We start from the raw sequence: 19,739 nt of genomic DNA, 5'->3' as shown, positions 1-19,739 counted from the left end.
TGTATTTGAAAAAAATATGGAGAATTAATGTATTCAAAAGTAAAAGACAGAAGGAATACAGTGACGGATACTTTCGGGACATTGGTAGTGTGTTTCAGCCCATTAACCAAAAAGTCTATAAACTTTGTTTCACTGCCAACCATCAATCACAAGGAGTATTTTACAGTCATTATACTTCTCTGATATAGATGATATCATCACATGGTAAAAAGCTGCAAATTGAAGAACGTAGGGAAACTTTTCTAAAAGTTAACAATCAGAGGTCAGACTACTCTTTCATAACATTGACGTATTCTTATTGTATTCATATCGAGGTCAACTTCTGCTACTACAAAGTGAAGTGAACATAAATGACTTAAAACTGTAGCAACGCAAGGATGGTGTACAGATGCGCATATTTTACACAGCAACACCATCACGTTGAAACTGCAAACCACAGGAAAAGTATCTTAAGTCATTCGATGCTGATTTTCTCTCCTTTGATGAGTTATAAAATAAATGCATAATTTACATCATCATACTTTTCACAGCCAGTTGCAATCAGCCTGAAAACCTGGCAGCAGCTTTTCCCTGAAAGCTTCAATTATCATAATAAGCTGTGTGTGTATATAATAACTCTCTTTCTTTCTTTTTCTCTCTCTTTCGGTCTCTCATGTGCGCAGTGATCAAGCGTAAAATGATTGCATTCAAAAACAAGACGGCTATGCATTTACACACAAACGCAAGTGTGGGGTTTTCCTGCAGGGCAGAACAGCTAACAGCTATCAGTGGTAACACTGATCAAAGTATGTGATGTGGTGATATTATACAATGTGACAGCATCACATTTAAACATGCACTGACGCACACACAAAACACACCACAGGCGGTGTGTTTGTTACCCTGGGGAACAGCAAACTACAAGATCATCCAGAGGTCATTATGGATTGTTTGTTTGCTTGTTTCTTCCTTAGATTTACTTTGCCGTTGCTGTCATCGCCTTGACATGTATAATACCAGATAACTGAGGCAGGCCAAGGTGTAAAGAGGAGAAAGACATGTTTTAATGTTAGGATAAATGTTAAGTAGGGAAAAAAACAAATTTAGCCCTTAGATCAAGATCAGAACCATTTCAGTTCATAATGAGCCCAACAAAACAAGAGATTAAATGTCTCTGTGCTTCAGTTTGACATAAATGTATGCACTCTTGAGGAGTAACGATGCCTAACTTCCTCACAGTTTTGTATAATGTCGGATATTGCATTTCATACGTGGACTCCGTCTCCTAGTGTTCAACGAATGGAAATTTATTTTTTTGACAACAGATAAAGACGCGACTGCAGCAGTGGAAGAAAGGTACATTTTTTTCAGTTTTGCACGATTTTGTATAAATTTCTGCTGAAGCAATAAAAGGACAAAAAAGATTGGTGGTTAAAACATTTATGTAGAGTATCTTATTATCAATATTTATATATTGTATATATTTATATATATATACATATATAGATTAAGTATAAGAATTTAACTATCAAGTCTACCACATTAACGAAATTTAATAATATGAAAAAAAATTTTTTTGCAAAATAACATTATTGATGTGTCAAATTGGCCTAACAAGAACATCCAGGTCATGGTATCTTCAGAAGTGCATGTAGGCAGCTGCACTTGCTTGTGTTTATTGAAGACGTTTCAGCTCCCATCCAAGAGGCTCCTTTAGTTCTCACTGACAGTGGGAGGTTTCAGGTATTTAACCTCTGTGTGTAACAAACCACCTCCTGGTGGATTCCAGGTTGACAAAGTTGGCTTCTGTCACTCAAACCATGTCTTCTCTGGCCAAATGTGAGTATTTTTGCCTTGACCAAGAGGACCCCAACGACCCTGACATCCAACTGGGTTCAACAACCTGTCTGTTTGACATAACGACTGTCAACACAGGTACAAACCCACAGAGGTTAAATACCTGAAACCTCCTATTAGTCAGTTAGAACTCAAGGAGTCTCTTGGATAAGAGGTTAATTGACTTCAAGAACCACAAACAAGTCCAGTTACCTCAGTACACTTGTCCAACTTCTGAAGGAATTAATAGACCTCCGGTCGACTCACATATGGAGCTATGAGTAAATAAGGTGTGACCCTGGACAACACTGAATCAGACAAACCTAAATCAAGAGCACAACTCAATCTCTCCTCTGCTCTCACACTGCCTTGGTGTCTCTGAGACAGAGTCCATTTCTTCTCACTCAATTTGTCATTTTGTCTCTGTAACAGTCAATTTCTTGTTTTCTCTCTTTTTCTTCCTCTACTTGTATTACCTTTCTCCCTCTACATGTCTCAACCTGTGTCTCTAGTGAAATCCATTTAGTTCAGTACCAGTTCAATTCCATTTAAAGAGCTGCATTGACATGGTAAGATGTAGCAAGCGATCAGATGTCTAAATATACTGAATTGACTGTTCAGAACAATGAGTATATAGTTCGAGCATCACTATCTCCCCCTATCACCTTCATTCACTGTGACTGTCACCATCTTTATCTCTCTATCGGTGTCAGCTTTGGCGTAATATAAGAAATAACCAAGCAAAACGATCAACTGATTGACTCATAATTCATCTATTACCTTGTGGTAATGCACAGTCGCACACACACCCACATGTATCCACAAGGGCAGACATAAACACTTGTGTTTGCTATTGAATCCCCTCGTCAGCAACGCTGTGACTTTCACACTCCATTATGTGAGTGTGTACAGTAGGTCTGTGTGTGCGTCTCTGTCTTTGTGTATCTCTGTGTGTGTTTCTGACACAAGCAAAGACGAGCGTGACTGAGAAGTTGTATTGGAAGTTGTTGTGTTCATTGTAAGGGAAGCCATACCTTCATAGACCGCCTTAAACCCCGCTGAGCCGATGGTGTCGTCAGACTGCAGATGCAGCCACATCTGATTGGACAAGCTGACTATGAGGTCAGGAACACTGGAGCCAGTGAGTCTACACACACACACAAACACACACACAGACACACACACACAAACACACAGATTAACACAAACAGTTATAAAGCATTATAACACTATATATAACACTATATCAAAGTTGATGCTAATAATTGAATAACATTATCTGAATATCAATAATAAAATAGCACTATATTAATATTGATGATTACACAACAGTATATTACTGTTGATAACTAAATACTACTACATTACTATTGATCAATGAATAACAGAGTATTCATATAAATAAAAATATATCACTTTATGAATAAATACTATTAGTAATTACTGTATGATCCTGATCACTATTATTATATTTAAAACTAAATTTACAGTCTCATCTTTCATTGCAGAAAAAGCAGGTGAGACACAGACTTCCTCTACATTACAGGTGAGAACATGAGTGGTGCTTACACATAGAGAACCCTCCGAGTGTCTCCTATCTTTCCTCCGTCGCCCACCGTTAGTGTGTCATATCCTCTTTCCAGGTCAAACTCTTCAAATGACAGCTTTATCACCTAAAGAAAACAAAACATAAAAATGACAGCAATCACACAGTTATAAACGCAGACATGCAGAGAGATGAGGACACGGACAAAAGCGAAACAGAAAGATCACTGAGAGATTCATTATCTGTTCCTGTGGCGATGTACTCATGCTTTTCCGCCCTTTACAATTTCCAGCAATAGAAACCACACTGATTATATCACTGGGGATATTTGAAAGCCTAGCATTTAATTCGGAAATTCTGTTTCACAAAGAGCGGCCTCTCGAGTAGTGAACGTTCCTATATGATGTTAATAGCAATAAACAAACACATTCATTATAAACCAGAATTCTACAAACAATAAAACCCACCCTTCTTGAAAGGACTGACAGCCTCTGCCAACCTCGTGACCTCGTGACTCCTGTAATTAAGTCTGACTTTATGCCATGAAGTCAGACTCAATTACGGCACAGTGGAAACTCATTTTGGAGCAGAAAATAGCTTCTATTATCCCAGTCACAACAAGTCCCAAGTTTTATACTGCCTTTGCAGAACCCGGCTCATCCTGACAATGGGGAACAAAGGTGCTACACTGACACTCTGGCTGAACCGGGTTCTTCCACTTCCAAACTCAGCCATACATTCCACTGGCTGTAAATGTATATTCTCATTAAAGCTTGGAATAGACAGCATTGATTTTGGAAACGGATGAAAACCGAGAGCATCATCAAACACAGAAATACTGGGCGTGATCCCAGATATGTCACATATAATACACCAACTGGGAAATCATTAAAAAGAGTTGGAACACACGTGGACCTATGAGAGGGGCGAGTTATTAGCTGGCCAACAAAGTACAACATCACAAAGACCTGGAAATAAAGTGCTTTCCTCGGTCAATACATACTTATCTGTTTTACATTCAGAGAATCTAAAATGCATTCATTACATTCATAGACGATATGTTTGGCCTGATCACACTTAATCACGTTTTATGACATCTTGCAACTGGTTTGAGTCCTTCAGAAAAAGGGAAATAAACCAGGAAATAAATGTTCAATGAAAGACAAATACATCGTCTAAGTTTCTAGTTTCCCTCTAAAGAATTTGATTTTTGTAAATAATCTGTTATTCAACATAATTGCCATCCATCGTACCTGGATCATTCATTGGTGTGGATCATTCAATAATGCTTGTAGAAAAAAAGCAAACTATGGGTGATGGATGAGGTTGTGATCATGTCCGCTTGGGCTACGAAGCCCAAGTATCCCATCACACAAATACTAATAATACCATTAGCATGAGAGAGGCTACTTGTGTTCTTGGCTGTGACCATCATCTCATTTAATTACAGCTGCTTTTCCAAAGGTATAACAATTAACTTGACAATGACATATTGCTGTTCCAAAAATAATCCATCGTAAATGGAGGAAAGTAGAGAGAAAGAAAATAAACTCTGAAATCACTTTGCCTCGCTTCTATTTGGCGGCGTGGCTCCTTTGTATTCACAGACACACAAATCACGAGCTGCGCAGACTGCCCAATGCAAACACACCCTTCTGTTGTAAAACGCCTTCCTTATAAAGTCACGTTCATGGCTGTGGCGGCACGCACACATCACAGGAATACCAATCTACTGCATGGCATCTTTCTGGCTGTCCGTTATTTGCTGCCTGTCCACTCTAACTGGCAGTGGATCATAACCCTGACAGAATGGATGATGTTGGATTTCGGTTGCATTAAGGAAAACCTGTACAAAAAAAAACAGGGCTGATCTCAGACATTAACATGTGATATAGTGGATGAGGATCAATCACATTGCAAATCACAATTGCTGGTGATAAAACTGTTTAATCAAGCAAACATCAGTTCTACAAAGCTCTGGTCACGTTTTGTACAAAAATAAAAATGTTCAAATAATGTAAAACTCAAATTCTAAATTTGGCTCAATAAATATAAGATAGATACTAAAATGCTTAAGTATCTTATCATACACTCAATGTTGCAGCCTCTGGCCATGTTTAGTCTCTCCACAAAGGCTAAAAGATAATGGGGGAAAGGATGAAAACAACGTGGTGAGGTATCTCTCCTGGCTACCGGCAAATCACAGGCAGCATTAATAAACCATTGTGCTTCTTTGGCTGATGTGTTTTTGTATTATCTGTTTCACTGTGTCTGATGGTTAAGGAGACAATAAGGTTATCTGTTGTTTTTAAAAGGATACATCATCATCTGTTGAAATCTTTGGACGTTTTTTTAACCCTGTTTGTAAAAACAGAGGATTTAAGCCGTCCACAGTGGTGTTGCAGCTACAAAGGCAGCAGGAGGACACACACATCATTTTGTGATTTTCAAACATCAGTGAAAGTATTTGTTAAAAAACTGATTTAAAAGACGATGAGTCACAACAAAGTCTGCAATTACCTCCCCCCCCCAACACAGACACTATGCAAGGCAGTGCCCATTTATAGAAAATAGAGAATTGTTGTTGTAATTTGGGTGTCTTCTTTATTTACAGACATTTTTGCACATCACCAAATGTTTTTATTAAGACTTAATTTGCATGCAGCAGTGATTATCTCTGCGGGAACAGTCACATAAAAGCTGCAAAACCCACGTCACTCACAGCAGCTTCCAAACTACAATCTCCCTCTCATCAACATGCTTGTATCCCTTTTAATGAAAGAAGTCTGACCTGTAAATCTGACCATCACTGTTTTGACTGCAGTGCAAATCGAGGGAATCTGAAACATGGCAAATACACTGTACACACTGTAGAATATGCTGTTGCACGCTTCCCGTGTGTTTGTGTGTGAGAGGTGCAGGTTGTTGTTAAGACTGTACAGTGACAGCAACTAAAGAAAGGGAGCGAAGCAGAACAGAACGAGAAACAGACTATGGTTTTCTGTGCAACCAAGCGTAATTGTGTGCGTGTGTGTGCGTCGGCGTATGTGTGTGTCTGCTCATCTATAGGAGGAGCTTTTCTCACGAATTTCTGCCTTAACTGAAGCGGGACGATAGGCATGCCTGTTTCACTGAATGTGTGAGTGCCGTTTGACTGTGTGTCTAGACACTCCAGGCAGATTGCATAGTAGCGGCAGACTTAAAGGAAGGAACTGAAGCGTTTTCACACTAAGGTCATTAGCAAGAGGCTCAGTGCTGTTCAGTAGATCCAAATGAGCCCATTTAGAAAGACATTAAGAGCAGCCTGCAACCCCAAACTGCATTAGATTAGGTTCTCTATTTTATTTTTTTATGCAAAGAGAGAAACAAAGATGGGAAAGAATCTACGACAGAAAGAGAAAAAGGACAAAAAGGGTAATGTAGTCCTTTGCAGATTATTAATTGAAACAAGCAGTGTTTCTCTTTGACGACCACGGAATTGTGTGTTCTCGTGGTCAAGAACAGAAACAAAAGAAGAGTGTTAGAGTTTGAGGGAGGATGCTCTGTGGCTGCACTTCAAAGAGATAAGTGAAGCGTTATCACTTTGAGATCATTAGTAAGCAGCAGAGCAGCTTGGAGCAGCGCAATAGGCCATTTAAACATTGTTAAGAGCACTGAGCAATCCAAAGCTATACAGTGAAATGTCTTCAGTTCGTTACACAGTAAAGTTGTAGCGCTGTGAATTTGAGGGTCTCCTCAGGGCACGGCCACATCCGAGGAGTGAACTGATAATAATCTCTCTCTTCCGCTGATCCTAAATTCTAAGCAGATTTGTGCCGCTTATGGCAAACGATCGAAGACATATAGTGGCTGTTATTGCCAATCAACAAGAGACTTATAAACACCTCAAGTACAGTGCACTGAAATGAAGTCTTCAGTCTATCTACAGCTGAACGATGAAAGGTCATCGCTCAGCAAGGAACTTGAAACTGAAAAACTGCCTTGTGTCTGCTGAGATTGCCCTTGCTGTTATGACCTTAAGTCAGAATAGTGCAAGAGAACAAACAGCTGTAATTGGGTGGAAAAGTTCCTGAATCCCCCCGTGCTGAGTCTCTGCTGAGTAGCAGTGGAGTAAAGTCATTAAATAAATACAAATATGGAAACCGTGATCTACTTTTATCAGTCTATACCCCATTACCTCCCGACCTACTGACATATCAACCAACCAACACACCGACCGACCACCTGGTCAGAAAGCAACCACCCTGCCCACATGTTCTTACCCTGTAGGTGTGCAGCCCTGTTCCCCTTAAAAAAATAAGATTTGATTTGGGCCCTGTTAAAAAGTAAACACTGCACACATCTAATGAATTATGTTTAGTCAGCCATTTGAAGTACATAATTAGCTGAGGTGATCCCTGCCAAGGGTAGCACTCATGGGTATATGTTTAATTTCAATCTTGGGGGCAGTATACCGCCAACATCCTTATTACTATCACAGCCAACAATACTACAACAAACAAGCTATTTTTCAGACACCACAGTGATTTACAACCGAACACCAAACAGTCAGATTTGCTCGACCAATCATCTGACCAGCTGTAAATGTAGCAATTGCTGCAAAATAAATGCTTTCTTTAATAGAGTTACGGCATTTACCCAGCACAGCTTTTGAAGACATGGCAGAATGCTGCGTTTGCACATGATTTTACAACTGAACGGCAAATTCACAAATTGAATTACTTGAGTCAAGAGTGTAGTGATGGTGTAATGCAAGTATGTGCTGAGGAGGAATGCAAATCGTTATCCAACTGACATGAGACTTGATGTAATTTTAACAATAACTCCCCAGAAAATATATAAAAATAATATAATCACAGTGTCAGTAAAGTGCACACCCCTGATGATGACAAGCTTGAATGGTCCAGAGACTAAGCAGAGGGTAAGATAATGTTGTCTTTTGTCTCCAATTTTTTTTTCATTAGTTTGTACTTCCTGTCCACATTGATAATGTCACACTAATAACAAACTCTAATACCACAATTCAAGGGGCAGAGGCAGGCTTCTGCGGTTGCTCCACTGGGACTCCGGCTTAGGTGAGGTGTATTTTTACATAAGTATTGTGAGCTTTAGTGTATTTTTGTCTACACTGACTCAAACACAAACTGTCAAGAAAAAGTTTAAAACGAGCACCGAGGTGACCCCTTGTCAGAAACAGTACAGAGAAGAAACAACTGTCTTGAAAGCCGATTGTACCAAAATTCCCTTGCTGACATTTTGCAGCAAGGTTGAGTCACTGGTGAGCTGCCACGATGGCACTTTGGGAATCTTTTCCGATACATTACTTTTGGGCCGTTCAGTCAAATAAACAAGTACAGAATAACCTGACGACACATCTGAGGACATAGCCCCGGTACACCTTCATGCCTGGGAAAGTTAATTTTGTAAAGTAATCAGTTACAGCAAACCAACCGCCTGCAATCCACAATTTATCAAATTACTCAATTGATTAACATAATCATATTAACACAGCTTCGTTTTTTTTTTTTTTTTATCAGCACACTTCTTTTTATTCTTGACTTCATTTCCCAGGAGCTGTTCACTGACAATCTAATCAGAATTTCAGAAGCACTTTTGCTGCTCATTGCAGCTCAAGAGAGCGTTATAAATCATCTTTACAGTGCACTGCGTCTCACAGCCACAGTGGATTTTACGACGGATACACACCATGCAGCAAAGGGACGAGGGACAAACACAGCAGTGGGATGCATACCAAGCCGCTGGGTGTACATCCCCATCCTTACAATTGATTCAGATCAGCAGTGAACAGCCTCCATGAGACGCTAACAAGCTCAAAGAAGTACGATGCCACTGTCAGATGTGACATTGCCTTTTTACTGCCCTCTAGTGGCTGCAGCTGACCTCTAGAAGCTGGGTTGACAGCCAGATGTTGCATCTGTCATTTCTGTCACTTTCATTGGTGTGTGTACGACCCCGTCTCATTAACAAAAGGCTGGGACTTGTCAATCAGAGGGGGGAGAAGCATCGTTTGGATATTCAAGGACGCGCACTATGTACAACCCTGGTCTCTTTGACATGTGACTAGCAGTAGCTCGCTTTAGAAAAGGGAGCCAAGCTTCTCACCACTCAGCTTCTACAGTTCTGAGATCAGGGATGATATTTAAAACATGATTATACTTGTAAGCAGATACAAGTGGAAACTGTACTTTTCCTTTACTCTTTCTATCTAAGTGTCAAGAGGAAGCAGTAGCACATAAACAAGCAACTTACACTGTGATCTATCATCTAGAAGTCACTCAAACAAGTTGTCTCACTAATCACCTTGATCAACATGAGTGATGAGGAGGAGGAGGTGGCTGGCTCTCCTTGTCTATACCTATAAATGTAATTTCGCACCACTGGCCTGAGTAGATTAGCTGTCGGGTCAAATCATTAGTTGTCAGACGGTTATTTCCTTTGTGATGACATATTTCAGAGGTCAGTGGATGTCTGTTGTACCGATGCTACGTGGCTGGTTCCTGATCTAAAGCCATTCAAATAAATATATGGGGGGATTTGTTGCTCACTGTGTGTAGAGGCCTTAAGCATTAATCCATTGCTATTCTTTACAAGTTATTACTATCAGAGTCTCTTCTAGCAATGACCAGAGGGTAGAGCTACCCTATTAATGGCCAATATATCACAGGGCTAACATAGATTTATGAGAACTCATTTACAGTCTACCTGACCTGCATGTCTTTGGTCTCTGAATGAGTGTGTGTGTGTGTGTGTGTGTGTGTGTGTGTGTGTGTGTGTGTGTGTGTGTGTGTGTGTGTATGTGTGTGTGTGTGTGATGTTTCAGGCAGCCAACTGAGCAAAGGTCAGTTCAGCCTTGAACTACTATATCTCCTTACATCTGAAGAGCCATGTGAACGTCTTCCTCTTCTGACAAAAGTGGAAGGGCTAAAATAACAAAAGATTGATCAAATAATGCATGTGATGCACAGTGTAGAAATCTGGCAGTGTTGATTGACACATATGACTGGTAGCCCATGCAGCCAATCAGGATGCTCCATCGACGGGACCTCAAATCGGTGGAAAGAGGATAAATGTGATAAGAAAGATACAAGAAAGAAGAATGAAGGGATTTCTTTAAGTCTAACAACAAAACACTTATCACCTCACTATGTTATAATGGTTTTGCACATAGTGTCACATACTGTACAGTATTTTTGCTACATTTTAACTTCATATGTTAATTGTGTTTCAGGGCTGTTAAAAGCTCTGACCAGTGATTTTCCACCAGGGATAAATAAAGTATCACTCTGTTAAAAATAGACTGACGAGGATGCTAGCCTGTTGGCTGTACCCTGAAATTACTCAGACATGCCAGGTTTATGTGTTGCAATCCTGCCCCGAGGTGACCTTTGCCTCAAGTGGTAAGAAAATAAACGGCCGCTGTCTGGTAAAATAACTCAGTTGCAGAGGTGTTACGGCGCCTTAGAGTGCCGTCGACCTGTTGGCTCGACAGTTTAGGGAAAATAAACTGCATTCCACTGCGCGACAGCTCTGGAGAAGCTGCATTATTAACTCTCATGTGATACAATAGAAAAATATGTGAGCACAGTTCTCTGTGGGTCGATGAGTTTTGTTTTGACAATGTGGGGATTTTTTGGAAGAGCCTTCGTTGCAGATTATTTTACAGTGCAGTTTTGGAACAAATTCAATCCAAGCATCTCCATTATAAGCGAGCAGTGTACAAAACTAATCGGTGTGACATTGGGACATTCATGCATCACCATGGACAACGTCCTTTGGATAGAGAGGCACTAGGTTCAGGAATGAGAGCCAAAGACTCAGCTAATACAGTAAATTATGGTCAGTCAGACTGCCAAATTATAGTCAAAAGCCAGAATAGCATAAAGAACTGAGATAATGTGCTAATTGGGCAGCTATCAGTGAATGTCTGTCCATTACCACAGACACTGATGGTTATTTACTCTGCATTTTGCTCAGTCTATGTGAACAACGAACTCGGTGAGCTATTTGTTATGATTCAGAAATGACACAGTGAGGCTGCAGTGGAATATTATCACCACTATGAAGGTCAGAGTAGATAGCCATGCTTCAGCTGACACTGACTCAAAGTGAGATTTAGAAGATCAAAGGTCACATTCAGGTGAAAAGTTGGTCCCGTAAAACCAAAAGAAACAAACTGGTTTATTAAAAATCAGGTGTGTGGTTCTGTCTGCTTGTTCGATGTCATAACCACAATTCACCATCATGTCCCTTTAACTTCAGTTTAAACAAACACATCATGTTACCTTTTTTTTCTGACTATTTCCTTAGTATGCCCCACAGAGAAAGCACCATGTAAAAGTGCTGTCAAAGGCTTCAGTTTCCCAGACTTACTGACCAGCCCCATCAATGCACTCAGACTTTCTGAGTATGCGAATAAGCTTCTGTATTGTCGGTACCCCTGCATTAGCTAAAGGCCAATGTATGCTTCTCCGTTTTGACGGACACGGACAGATAGGACCGCCTTCTCCAACGTGGAACCCCCTCTCCGTGCCTCTCCGAGGCTCCTCGGAGAGCTTTTCGTGCAGCTCTCAGTTTTCTAACTACACGTCGAAATGGCGGACAGCCCACGGATAGCACTTGGCTGTGATTGGTCCACTAAAAACATAATTTCCGCCGAACGTCATTTCCGGACCTCTAAATTCCTGTTTCATTCCCTAAATCACAATAAACCTAAATCACAACTACAACTCTATGATTAATGTGACAAGTGTGTTAAGCCAGCGGCGTTGTCCGGCTGACTGTGGCTGGTTAGAGCACTTACAGCATGTGTATACGGTCACATACGGTTATAACGAACTTTGATAACGGGGCTAGCGGGCTAGCCACCATGCTAACTGCGGTGGAAACAGCGCAAAAACCCGCTGACTTTAATCCCACGGCTCTCATGACACTGTTTCTCAAACACCGTCAGGTTAGAAGAAAACAATTGGTAGTAGCTAGTATCGGGTGTCCGTGCTGACTGTGTGTGGAAGCTGGGGGGAGCTAGCTGCCTCCGTGTAGCTTCAAGCTGCTGAATTAGCAACGCAGTTTGGAAACAAGACCGGGGAACCGCTGCGTTAAGACACGATAACATAAGCACTTTGACCCGCTGGGTGTCACTTTATTTCAGCAAAACTGTCGCGTCATCAACATCCTTTTTCTGTTGTCATCGTTCACTGTGTGTGAGGAGCCGGGAGGACGTAAATAAACCAGCGTGGACTTCTTCTATATACCTCATGAGGTAGGCTTCTCTAAGCTCGACTTCCGTTGCGCCAACTACTGTTCTGGCGGTGAATTGTTTTCGGAACAAAAAGGCTCGTAGAACTATAAATCAAAAAGTGTCCGTCCACTCCGTCCTTCCGCAACAGACTCGGAGAAGCATACAGAGGCCTTAAGTCTGTGGCTGAGTGATGCATAACAGGTGAGGGAGAAGGAGGGGACTGGTTTGCTTTACAGCTGATGATGAAAATGATAGCTTTATGCTAAAAAAGCTGAAAATAGCCTTATTTATCAGAATATTGGGTATTATGCCTTTGTTAAGTAACAGCTTGAGCAGTAATGAACTCATGTCACAAAAAGATGTGCTGTTGCAGAATCGGTCAGAATTTTACCATATTCTGGCCGAGGCTTTTATTGGTCTTGATTGGCCTCAATTTCAGTATCAAGTAAAATTTAACAGAATCTGATAGAGTGTCACAGAATGTGTCCTGCCAACACTATAATGACGATGATGATCCATGCATGAAAATGACCCAGCACCCCCACCAGACACACACACACACACACAGTCTCACACGAGAAAAACACACACTCGCTAATATGTATTCATCAGGAAAAAGACAGCAGTGATTACAGGCCTAATGGGTATGTGTGACGATGGGTTACAGGGTGTGTGCGTGTGAGCAGTCAGGCATGGCTCGGACTCGAACAAAATAATCTGCTTCATACTGATGAATGGCATGACTGATACACACAGAAACAGCTCACAGACACACACGCAGGGGCATAGACGCACATATGCACTGATACACCCACTGTGTTAAAGGGATTGTTCACCGAAAAATGAAATTCATAGTTTGTTTGAGTCCACAAAACAGGTGCAGCAGATTCCAATTCAATTGAAATCAATGATGAGTCCTTCTGAAGACGTAATAAACATAACATGCCTCCACACTGCTTGTGTGGTGTCATCCAACTGGTCGTAGTCCCAAACAGTTGTATTTGACTCTTAATAGCTTTGTTATAACATACTTTTTGCCTAAAAGCCCACAGATGTCTTCCTAGGAGGTGCATTCACGGACCCTCAGACACACCATCGTGTGGCTACGTCTGCTAGCTTAGCCACTTCAGGTTGACCTTTAGGCTTAAAACATGGTGTAAATTTCGAGTTTCGAGTCTTATTACAGTTTCGGGGCTTACGGAATTGGATGACACAACTCGATCCGTATGGAGGCATGTTATGTTTTTCTGATGTTTTATTACGTCTGAAGTGTAGGTCACCATTTACTTCAACTCTATTTGATTCTCCTGCAACAAAGTTTACTTCCGAGACTCCGGAAGTGTTTTGTGGACTCAAACACTTCGCCCCACCCATCATCACAATGACGAGTAGATAATGAGTGAACTTTAATTTTTCCGTGAACTATCCCTTTAAGTCCTTCTTCCTGTGAGTTTTGCCTCGACACTTCAAAGTTGAAAGTTTACTCTCCAAAATATTTTTTTCCCACACAGCATCTGGAAGGTATAGCAAATAAGTTGGCAAATAGAAAACATTGATAAAAATACACGCAATCAAACATGGGTGTACAAAAGCACAGGCAAACACTGAAGCACAATCACAGCATTTCACCGACAGGCTGTCAGACCGGCACAAGCGATATTGATTTTGCTGCTTTTGTTCAGAACTTACCAGAATGACAACAGCCAACTTTACTTATTGGCCAATTAAACTTGTCTACGTAAGTAAACACACAGAAGGAACAAATAGCAGAGATGCTGGGCTGAAAAGACTTGTCTCTGTCTCAATTTGTGTAACGTGTTATTGATGAAAGAAGTCATCTGGATTAATAGTCAGTTAGAAGGCGACCGAGGTGCAAGGGGAAGAAAGAAGAAGAGAGAAAACAAAGAAGGACAGAGCAGGGGTTTGAGATGGAACCAGAGAAATGTTAACAGAAAAAAAGAACAAAGATCTAGAAAAGATGACTGTTATTTAATTTATTTCTTGCTAATTTTCTCTATTTTAGTATCTTGTCCTCTTCCTAAGTCTCTCTATACCGTCTACTAAAAAGCTCATATAACTATCTTTTTTTCAGGGCGACTTACACTTAGTATTCTCCATGGTATTTAATCATCTGTCTCTTTCCACACATGCACAAATTAAAGCATGACTAAAGATCAATGTTCAAGCGGGAATACTCACATCTTCTACTTAAGGAAGAATGTGATTCAGAAGGAGGCTCACAACAGACAAATTAAGGGCCTTTAAGCAATGTGTAGAGACAAAGAAATCCGCTCTCTGATAGAAAACAAAGAGCAACTATGATGCTCAGCAAAGTTTGCAAATCAGCCAGTGAACTGAAACTGAGAATTTTTAATTTTTTTAAATATTCTATTCCATTTCATGACATTTCTATAAATATGCCCCAGATCTATACATTGGTATGCTTATTTTATATTGAAGACTTTACCTGGATTTATTTTGGGATAAGGGTAATTGTTCATCCATATACATGCCCTTGTTTAATACAGGCTCTTTTAAAAGAAAGTCTATATCACTGGGACAAAGGTTGTTATTTAAAATTGTGGTAAGCCTATGTAGCCATGGACAGGGATCTTGTCAGAATTGTTAATATTACAATCAAATCTCAACAAATACACTAGAAATGATTGATATTATCACTGTTTAGCTTATAATCATGTTTGATTTACTTATAATATTAAAACATATGATAAATTATGATAATTTATTTGGGTAAGGGTTTTTGTTGTTCAATAGAAAAAAAAGGAGCACCATGTGGAGTGAAGGTTTAGTACTTGAAAAGGAATAACCTTCTCAATATTCATTACAGTTGTAAACCTACTCAGTTCCTAAGCCGCCTGATTCTAAGCACATTCTCACTGACAACATACTTAAAATATGCTGATATTACAATGGAAATGCAGTATTAGTGAATGCTAACAGAAGAAGAAAATGCAAATATGTGGTATCATGAAACGCTGGATCATTCCACTTAGTGTCTGAATGAGGAGGATTACATATTATGTATTTTCAAAAAGCAAATTAGAAAGGCACAACAGTTTGTTCATTATATAAGTAGAGGAGAAGCACTGACACATTCCTTTCATGTCTTCCAGTCTATTCCAGTCTATTGTAGTCTATAAGTGTCTTTATCCTCGTGTTTGTCTCTGTCCTTGTCTCTCCCTCTATGTATGTAGATGGTGACATTCTGCAAATGCCAGCAGCTGTAGTAGCTGATAATCTGATTCTTAAAGTGCTCTCAAACCTGAAGCGTTTCTAACACACACACGCACACATACACACACACGTATGTACAGGCAGGTGACCAAACAGATCAAACACATTCTATCTTTCTATTTTTAAACCACAAGCCGGCTGTTACCTGACATCAACCATAATAATTAACAATATTTAGCAAGTTATTCATAAAACATGAAATGTGCCAGAAGGTAAATTACCTGGTTATTAGTCATGATTTCTTCAAAGACAGATTAGCTTATAAATTGATTTCTCTTCAAGGACGTGTTAAGCTGTGGATCACTCATGTCTGCCACATGTTGCAATCTTAAATAAAATGGTAAATTGTTCCCTCTCATCAATATGTCTTCATTGTCCTCAGAGACTCAAAGGAGAGGAGACTCTATTTCCATCCATCTTTAGAGGAAACTTCAATGCCACATGTTAAGAACCTGCTTGGACATTCAGCCCTTCACACTCGCACGTTATCTCTCTCTCTCTCTCTCTCTCTCTCTCTCTCTCTCTCCATTTTCCAACTTAACATTTTAGACGAATCAAAGTGAAGGGAGAAAAAAGGATGACGGAAAGGGCCGAGTAGATGGGAAGAGTGCAAAATAGATGAGTAGAGAGGCGAGAAGAGAGGAGCAGAGAAGAAGGAAATTAAATGTTGGGAGAAACAGAGAGAGTTCGGAGGAGAGAAAAGGGAGAGAGTGGAGACAGAGAGAGCAGCAGTGGAGAGAGGGGAGTAGAAGAAGAGGCAGGACACACTACCGGCAAAGGTTTAACGAAACTTTGCGCTACTTTTTTAAATGTACCTATTTTGATTCCACAGTATTTCTGAAAGCATAACAAATAAAACAATAATCGAGGAATCATTGAATTGTTTTGTTATTGAGCTAAATGGAATCCATATTTTGAGTTTGTCTTTTTAAGCATCCGGACACACACTTTCTTCCTTTCATTCATATTGGTAAGGTCATTCAAAGCTCAATGGTCTCTAGAGGCAGACTGTGCTGTTCATCCATGATGTGATGCCAGCGTTAGTTTCAGTTTATTTGGTTTAAGCCCCACTCCAGTAGCAGATAACACTCTATAAAACTGCATGTTCAGAAGGTTTGTCATGAAAAAAAATGCTCTCATGACCTCAACTTGGTTTGAGTCTACACTTCCCTTGGTCATTTCATAATTGGGATCTATGGAAATGTTAATATAAGCGATTCACTACTAATTTCACTCAAAATACATAAAATAAAGTATTTAAAAACTTTATTTTCACCAAAAGGGGCACTTCAACTGTTGGATACCTCACTGGACTTCAACTGCTTACACTTCCACAAAGTTTCGGCAAGTAGAGTAAAAACTCTATGTGATGAGACATGAGGAGAAAATATTATTGCAAAAGACACTGCAGACAGAGACACAAAGGTTAAATAAATTGTTCATGTCGATACAACAATGACTCAACAAACAAGTTGCCTTCACAGAATTGGAGAGGTGTAGATCCCAGGAGCTAAGCAATGGATACACAGTCCAGTCATCATGAGGGAAAACAAAAATGTAGCCTAAAACATCCATCCTTCAACCTTCAACAGAGCACCACAGACGAGAAGATGTTGTGTCATAGTTTCTAGTCTTGCTTTCCACTTTTTACTGAAAGTGATGCCCTCTAAGGTCGAGCACCTGCCCCTCTCTCTCTGCAGCACTTTTACAACTCTATTCACCACAACAGGGCCGTGTGCGTTCAGATTCTTCAGCAACCTCTTTGAACATGTGACTAACATCCATCTATAACGTCTTCTTGAACACTTCAACAGCTGTGGAGTGAAATGCAACAATCCCTCTGCAAAGACAGGTTCATTTCATAATCTCTTCATCACACCGTTGACATCTCAGCCACTTCGAATGACATAAGTAAAATTATTTCTTAGGCCAATCTTTTAAGCCTATATTGGCTGCATCGAACATTATTGATAAATGAGATCAAAAAACACAAATCAATATTTTAGAAAATGGCTGAATACTGGCAGAACGGTGCTCTGTAGATCTAGACAAAAAGTGAATCACCTCAGAAGCCGTGCTGCGATCAGCGCATTAGACGATACCATGTGACGATACCATGTGACGATACCATGTGACGATACCATGTAACGATACCATGTGACGATACCATGTGACGATACCATGTGACGTGAAGACGCTCCAGTTACTGAAGTTTTATCGTCACCATGTCAGAGTGTAGCCATGGAAACCCTGGAGGACTGAAAGGGGGGGAATAAAATAGTAAAGAAATGAGCTTACCTTCCCAGAGTCCATTGCAGTGATGACCCACACACAGTGTGCGTTGTTCTCATACTGAACAGGGTAGTTAGGAGAAGTTATGACCCCTTTGGGCCCCCTTAGGTTACTGCCACAGGTGCGAGCTATAGGAGGGGGCAGAGAGAGAGAGAGACAGAGAGAGAGAGAGAGAGACAAAGAGAAAGGATTTATGGAGAGATCAAAATTATACTCGCAGATTCCAAATGGCTTCTCACCTATGGAAGAGAAAAGACAGTGACAGAGAAACAGGCAATGGATCTTAGAAGATCCATTGCCAATCTGTCTAATCTGTCCAAAACCAAAACTGTGGTTCGTGGAAAATCAAATCTGGGCAGTTTTTTTATTTGGATTTGGTCTGCAATCAACTCAGTCACATTGTTTTTTCAGCACCTTGTTCCACAGGAGAGAGTATCTCTCACAGACACCGACTGCTGCCGAGGTTAAACGTATTACTTACTCTATCTTGCCACCTTGCTGCTCTCTTCTAATCCACTGAAAGTTCCAATTGCTTCAATTTTGATAAACTCAGTGATTCTTCAACTTCATCGTTGTGGAGGTCGAGCTAAGCTCTGCAAACAGGAACACGGATGTTTGTTGTTTGTGCTGCTTTAATCGCAGAGATAGAGCTGCAATAATGTGGTCATCCGTCAATCAAAGGTAAAGCTCTTCTGTGGTCGAGGGCGATCACACTGCTGTTCTCAAAGAGAAAGTTTGCCAAAGGACACCTTGACTCTCCACAGTGTGGGGAAATAGTGTTGGGCACTGAAGAAACAATTGTTGTTTGGGAAGCAATACACCAAACGGTTTATAAAGAGGCGATGAAAATGAATTATTTTTAGTGTTTTCATTATCAAGAGGAAATTATATATTTTTTTAAATCCGGGCCTTGTTTATGTAAACGTGTTTGTTATCCCCCTCAGTTATGACAACAGTTTAAATTAAAGATCTAACTTCATGGTTTCATAACTCTGCAAAACCTCCCACCAGCAAACAAGTGGAGAGTTAATAAAGTTGAACTCTCCTGCAACATTTCTGCAGAGTCCTCCACTTCATCAGGTCCACTTGTACAGTCTGATACGCAGCAATACAACTGCTCAGAAGCAAAGTCCTCATTTATTAAACTTGTTATGTGTCTGCCTTTGTTGCATGTTCAGAGAGGTAATGAAGACATTCTGTTTATCATGAAGGTGATAGTGTGTGATGGTGTTGGACTGGACTCCCACACATCTGAAGGGGTTTCTACTGACAGCGACTTCAAATGATGCACTTCAACACTGCTGGAGCGAGTGAGAGACAGACTTTAAGGTACAGCTACTGTGTGTATTGGGTTACTTCAGATTGTAGAGTGGCCAGTGAGTGTCCTTCAGATTGTATTTTAGCAGCGGTTGATTCTTCATGTGTTCTAATGGAAAGCCATATCTCAGCAAAATGAAAATGGTGGAAAGTGTCCTCTCCTCCTTACGTGCAAACAGTCAATTTCAACCCATAGTGATGTTTCATTGCCAGGCGATCTCTTGTGGCCATAATAAATATATTGCGAGCAGAAGA

General features: G+C 40.3%; 1 protein-coding gene across 1 annotated transcript in view; it reads right to left on the bottom strand.

Annotated features, from left to right (window-relative positions):
• The window catches only part of LOC128442454 (CUB and sushi domain-containing protein 1), a 289,198-nt gene that overhangs the window by 133,554 nt on the left and 135,905 nt on the right, over positions 1–19,739 (bottom strand). The window contains exons 9-11 of the mRNA XM_053424918.1: positions 18,174–18,295; positions 3,385–3,488; positions 2,850–2,962 (exon numbers count right to left, since the gene is read on the bottom strand). Of these exons, the coding sequence (XP_053280893.1) occupies positions 2,850–2,962; positions 3,385–3,488; positions 18,174–18,295 (339 nt within the window). The remainder of the gene's footprint in view (positions 1–2,849; positions 2,963–3,384; positions 3,489–18,173; positions 18,296–19,739) is intronic.

This window comes from Pleuronectes platessa, chromosome 1, assembly GCF_947347685.1.
Source record: "Pleuronectes platessa chromosome 1, fPlePla1.1, whole genome shotgun sequence".
Lineage (NCBI taxonomy): Eukaryota > Metazoa > Chordata > Actinopteri > Pleuronectiformes > Pleuronectidae > Pleuronectes > Pleuronectes platessa.
This window is presented reverse-complemented; position numbering and strand designations above follow the sequence as displayed.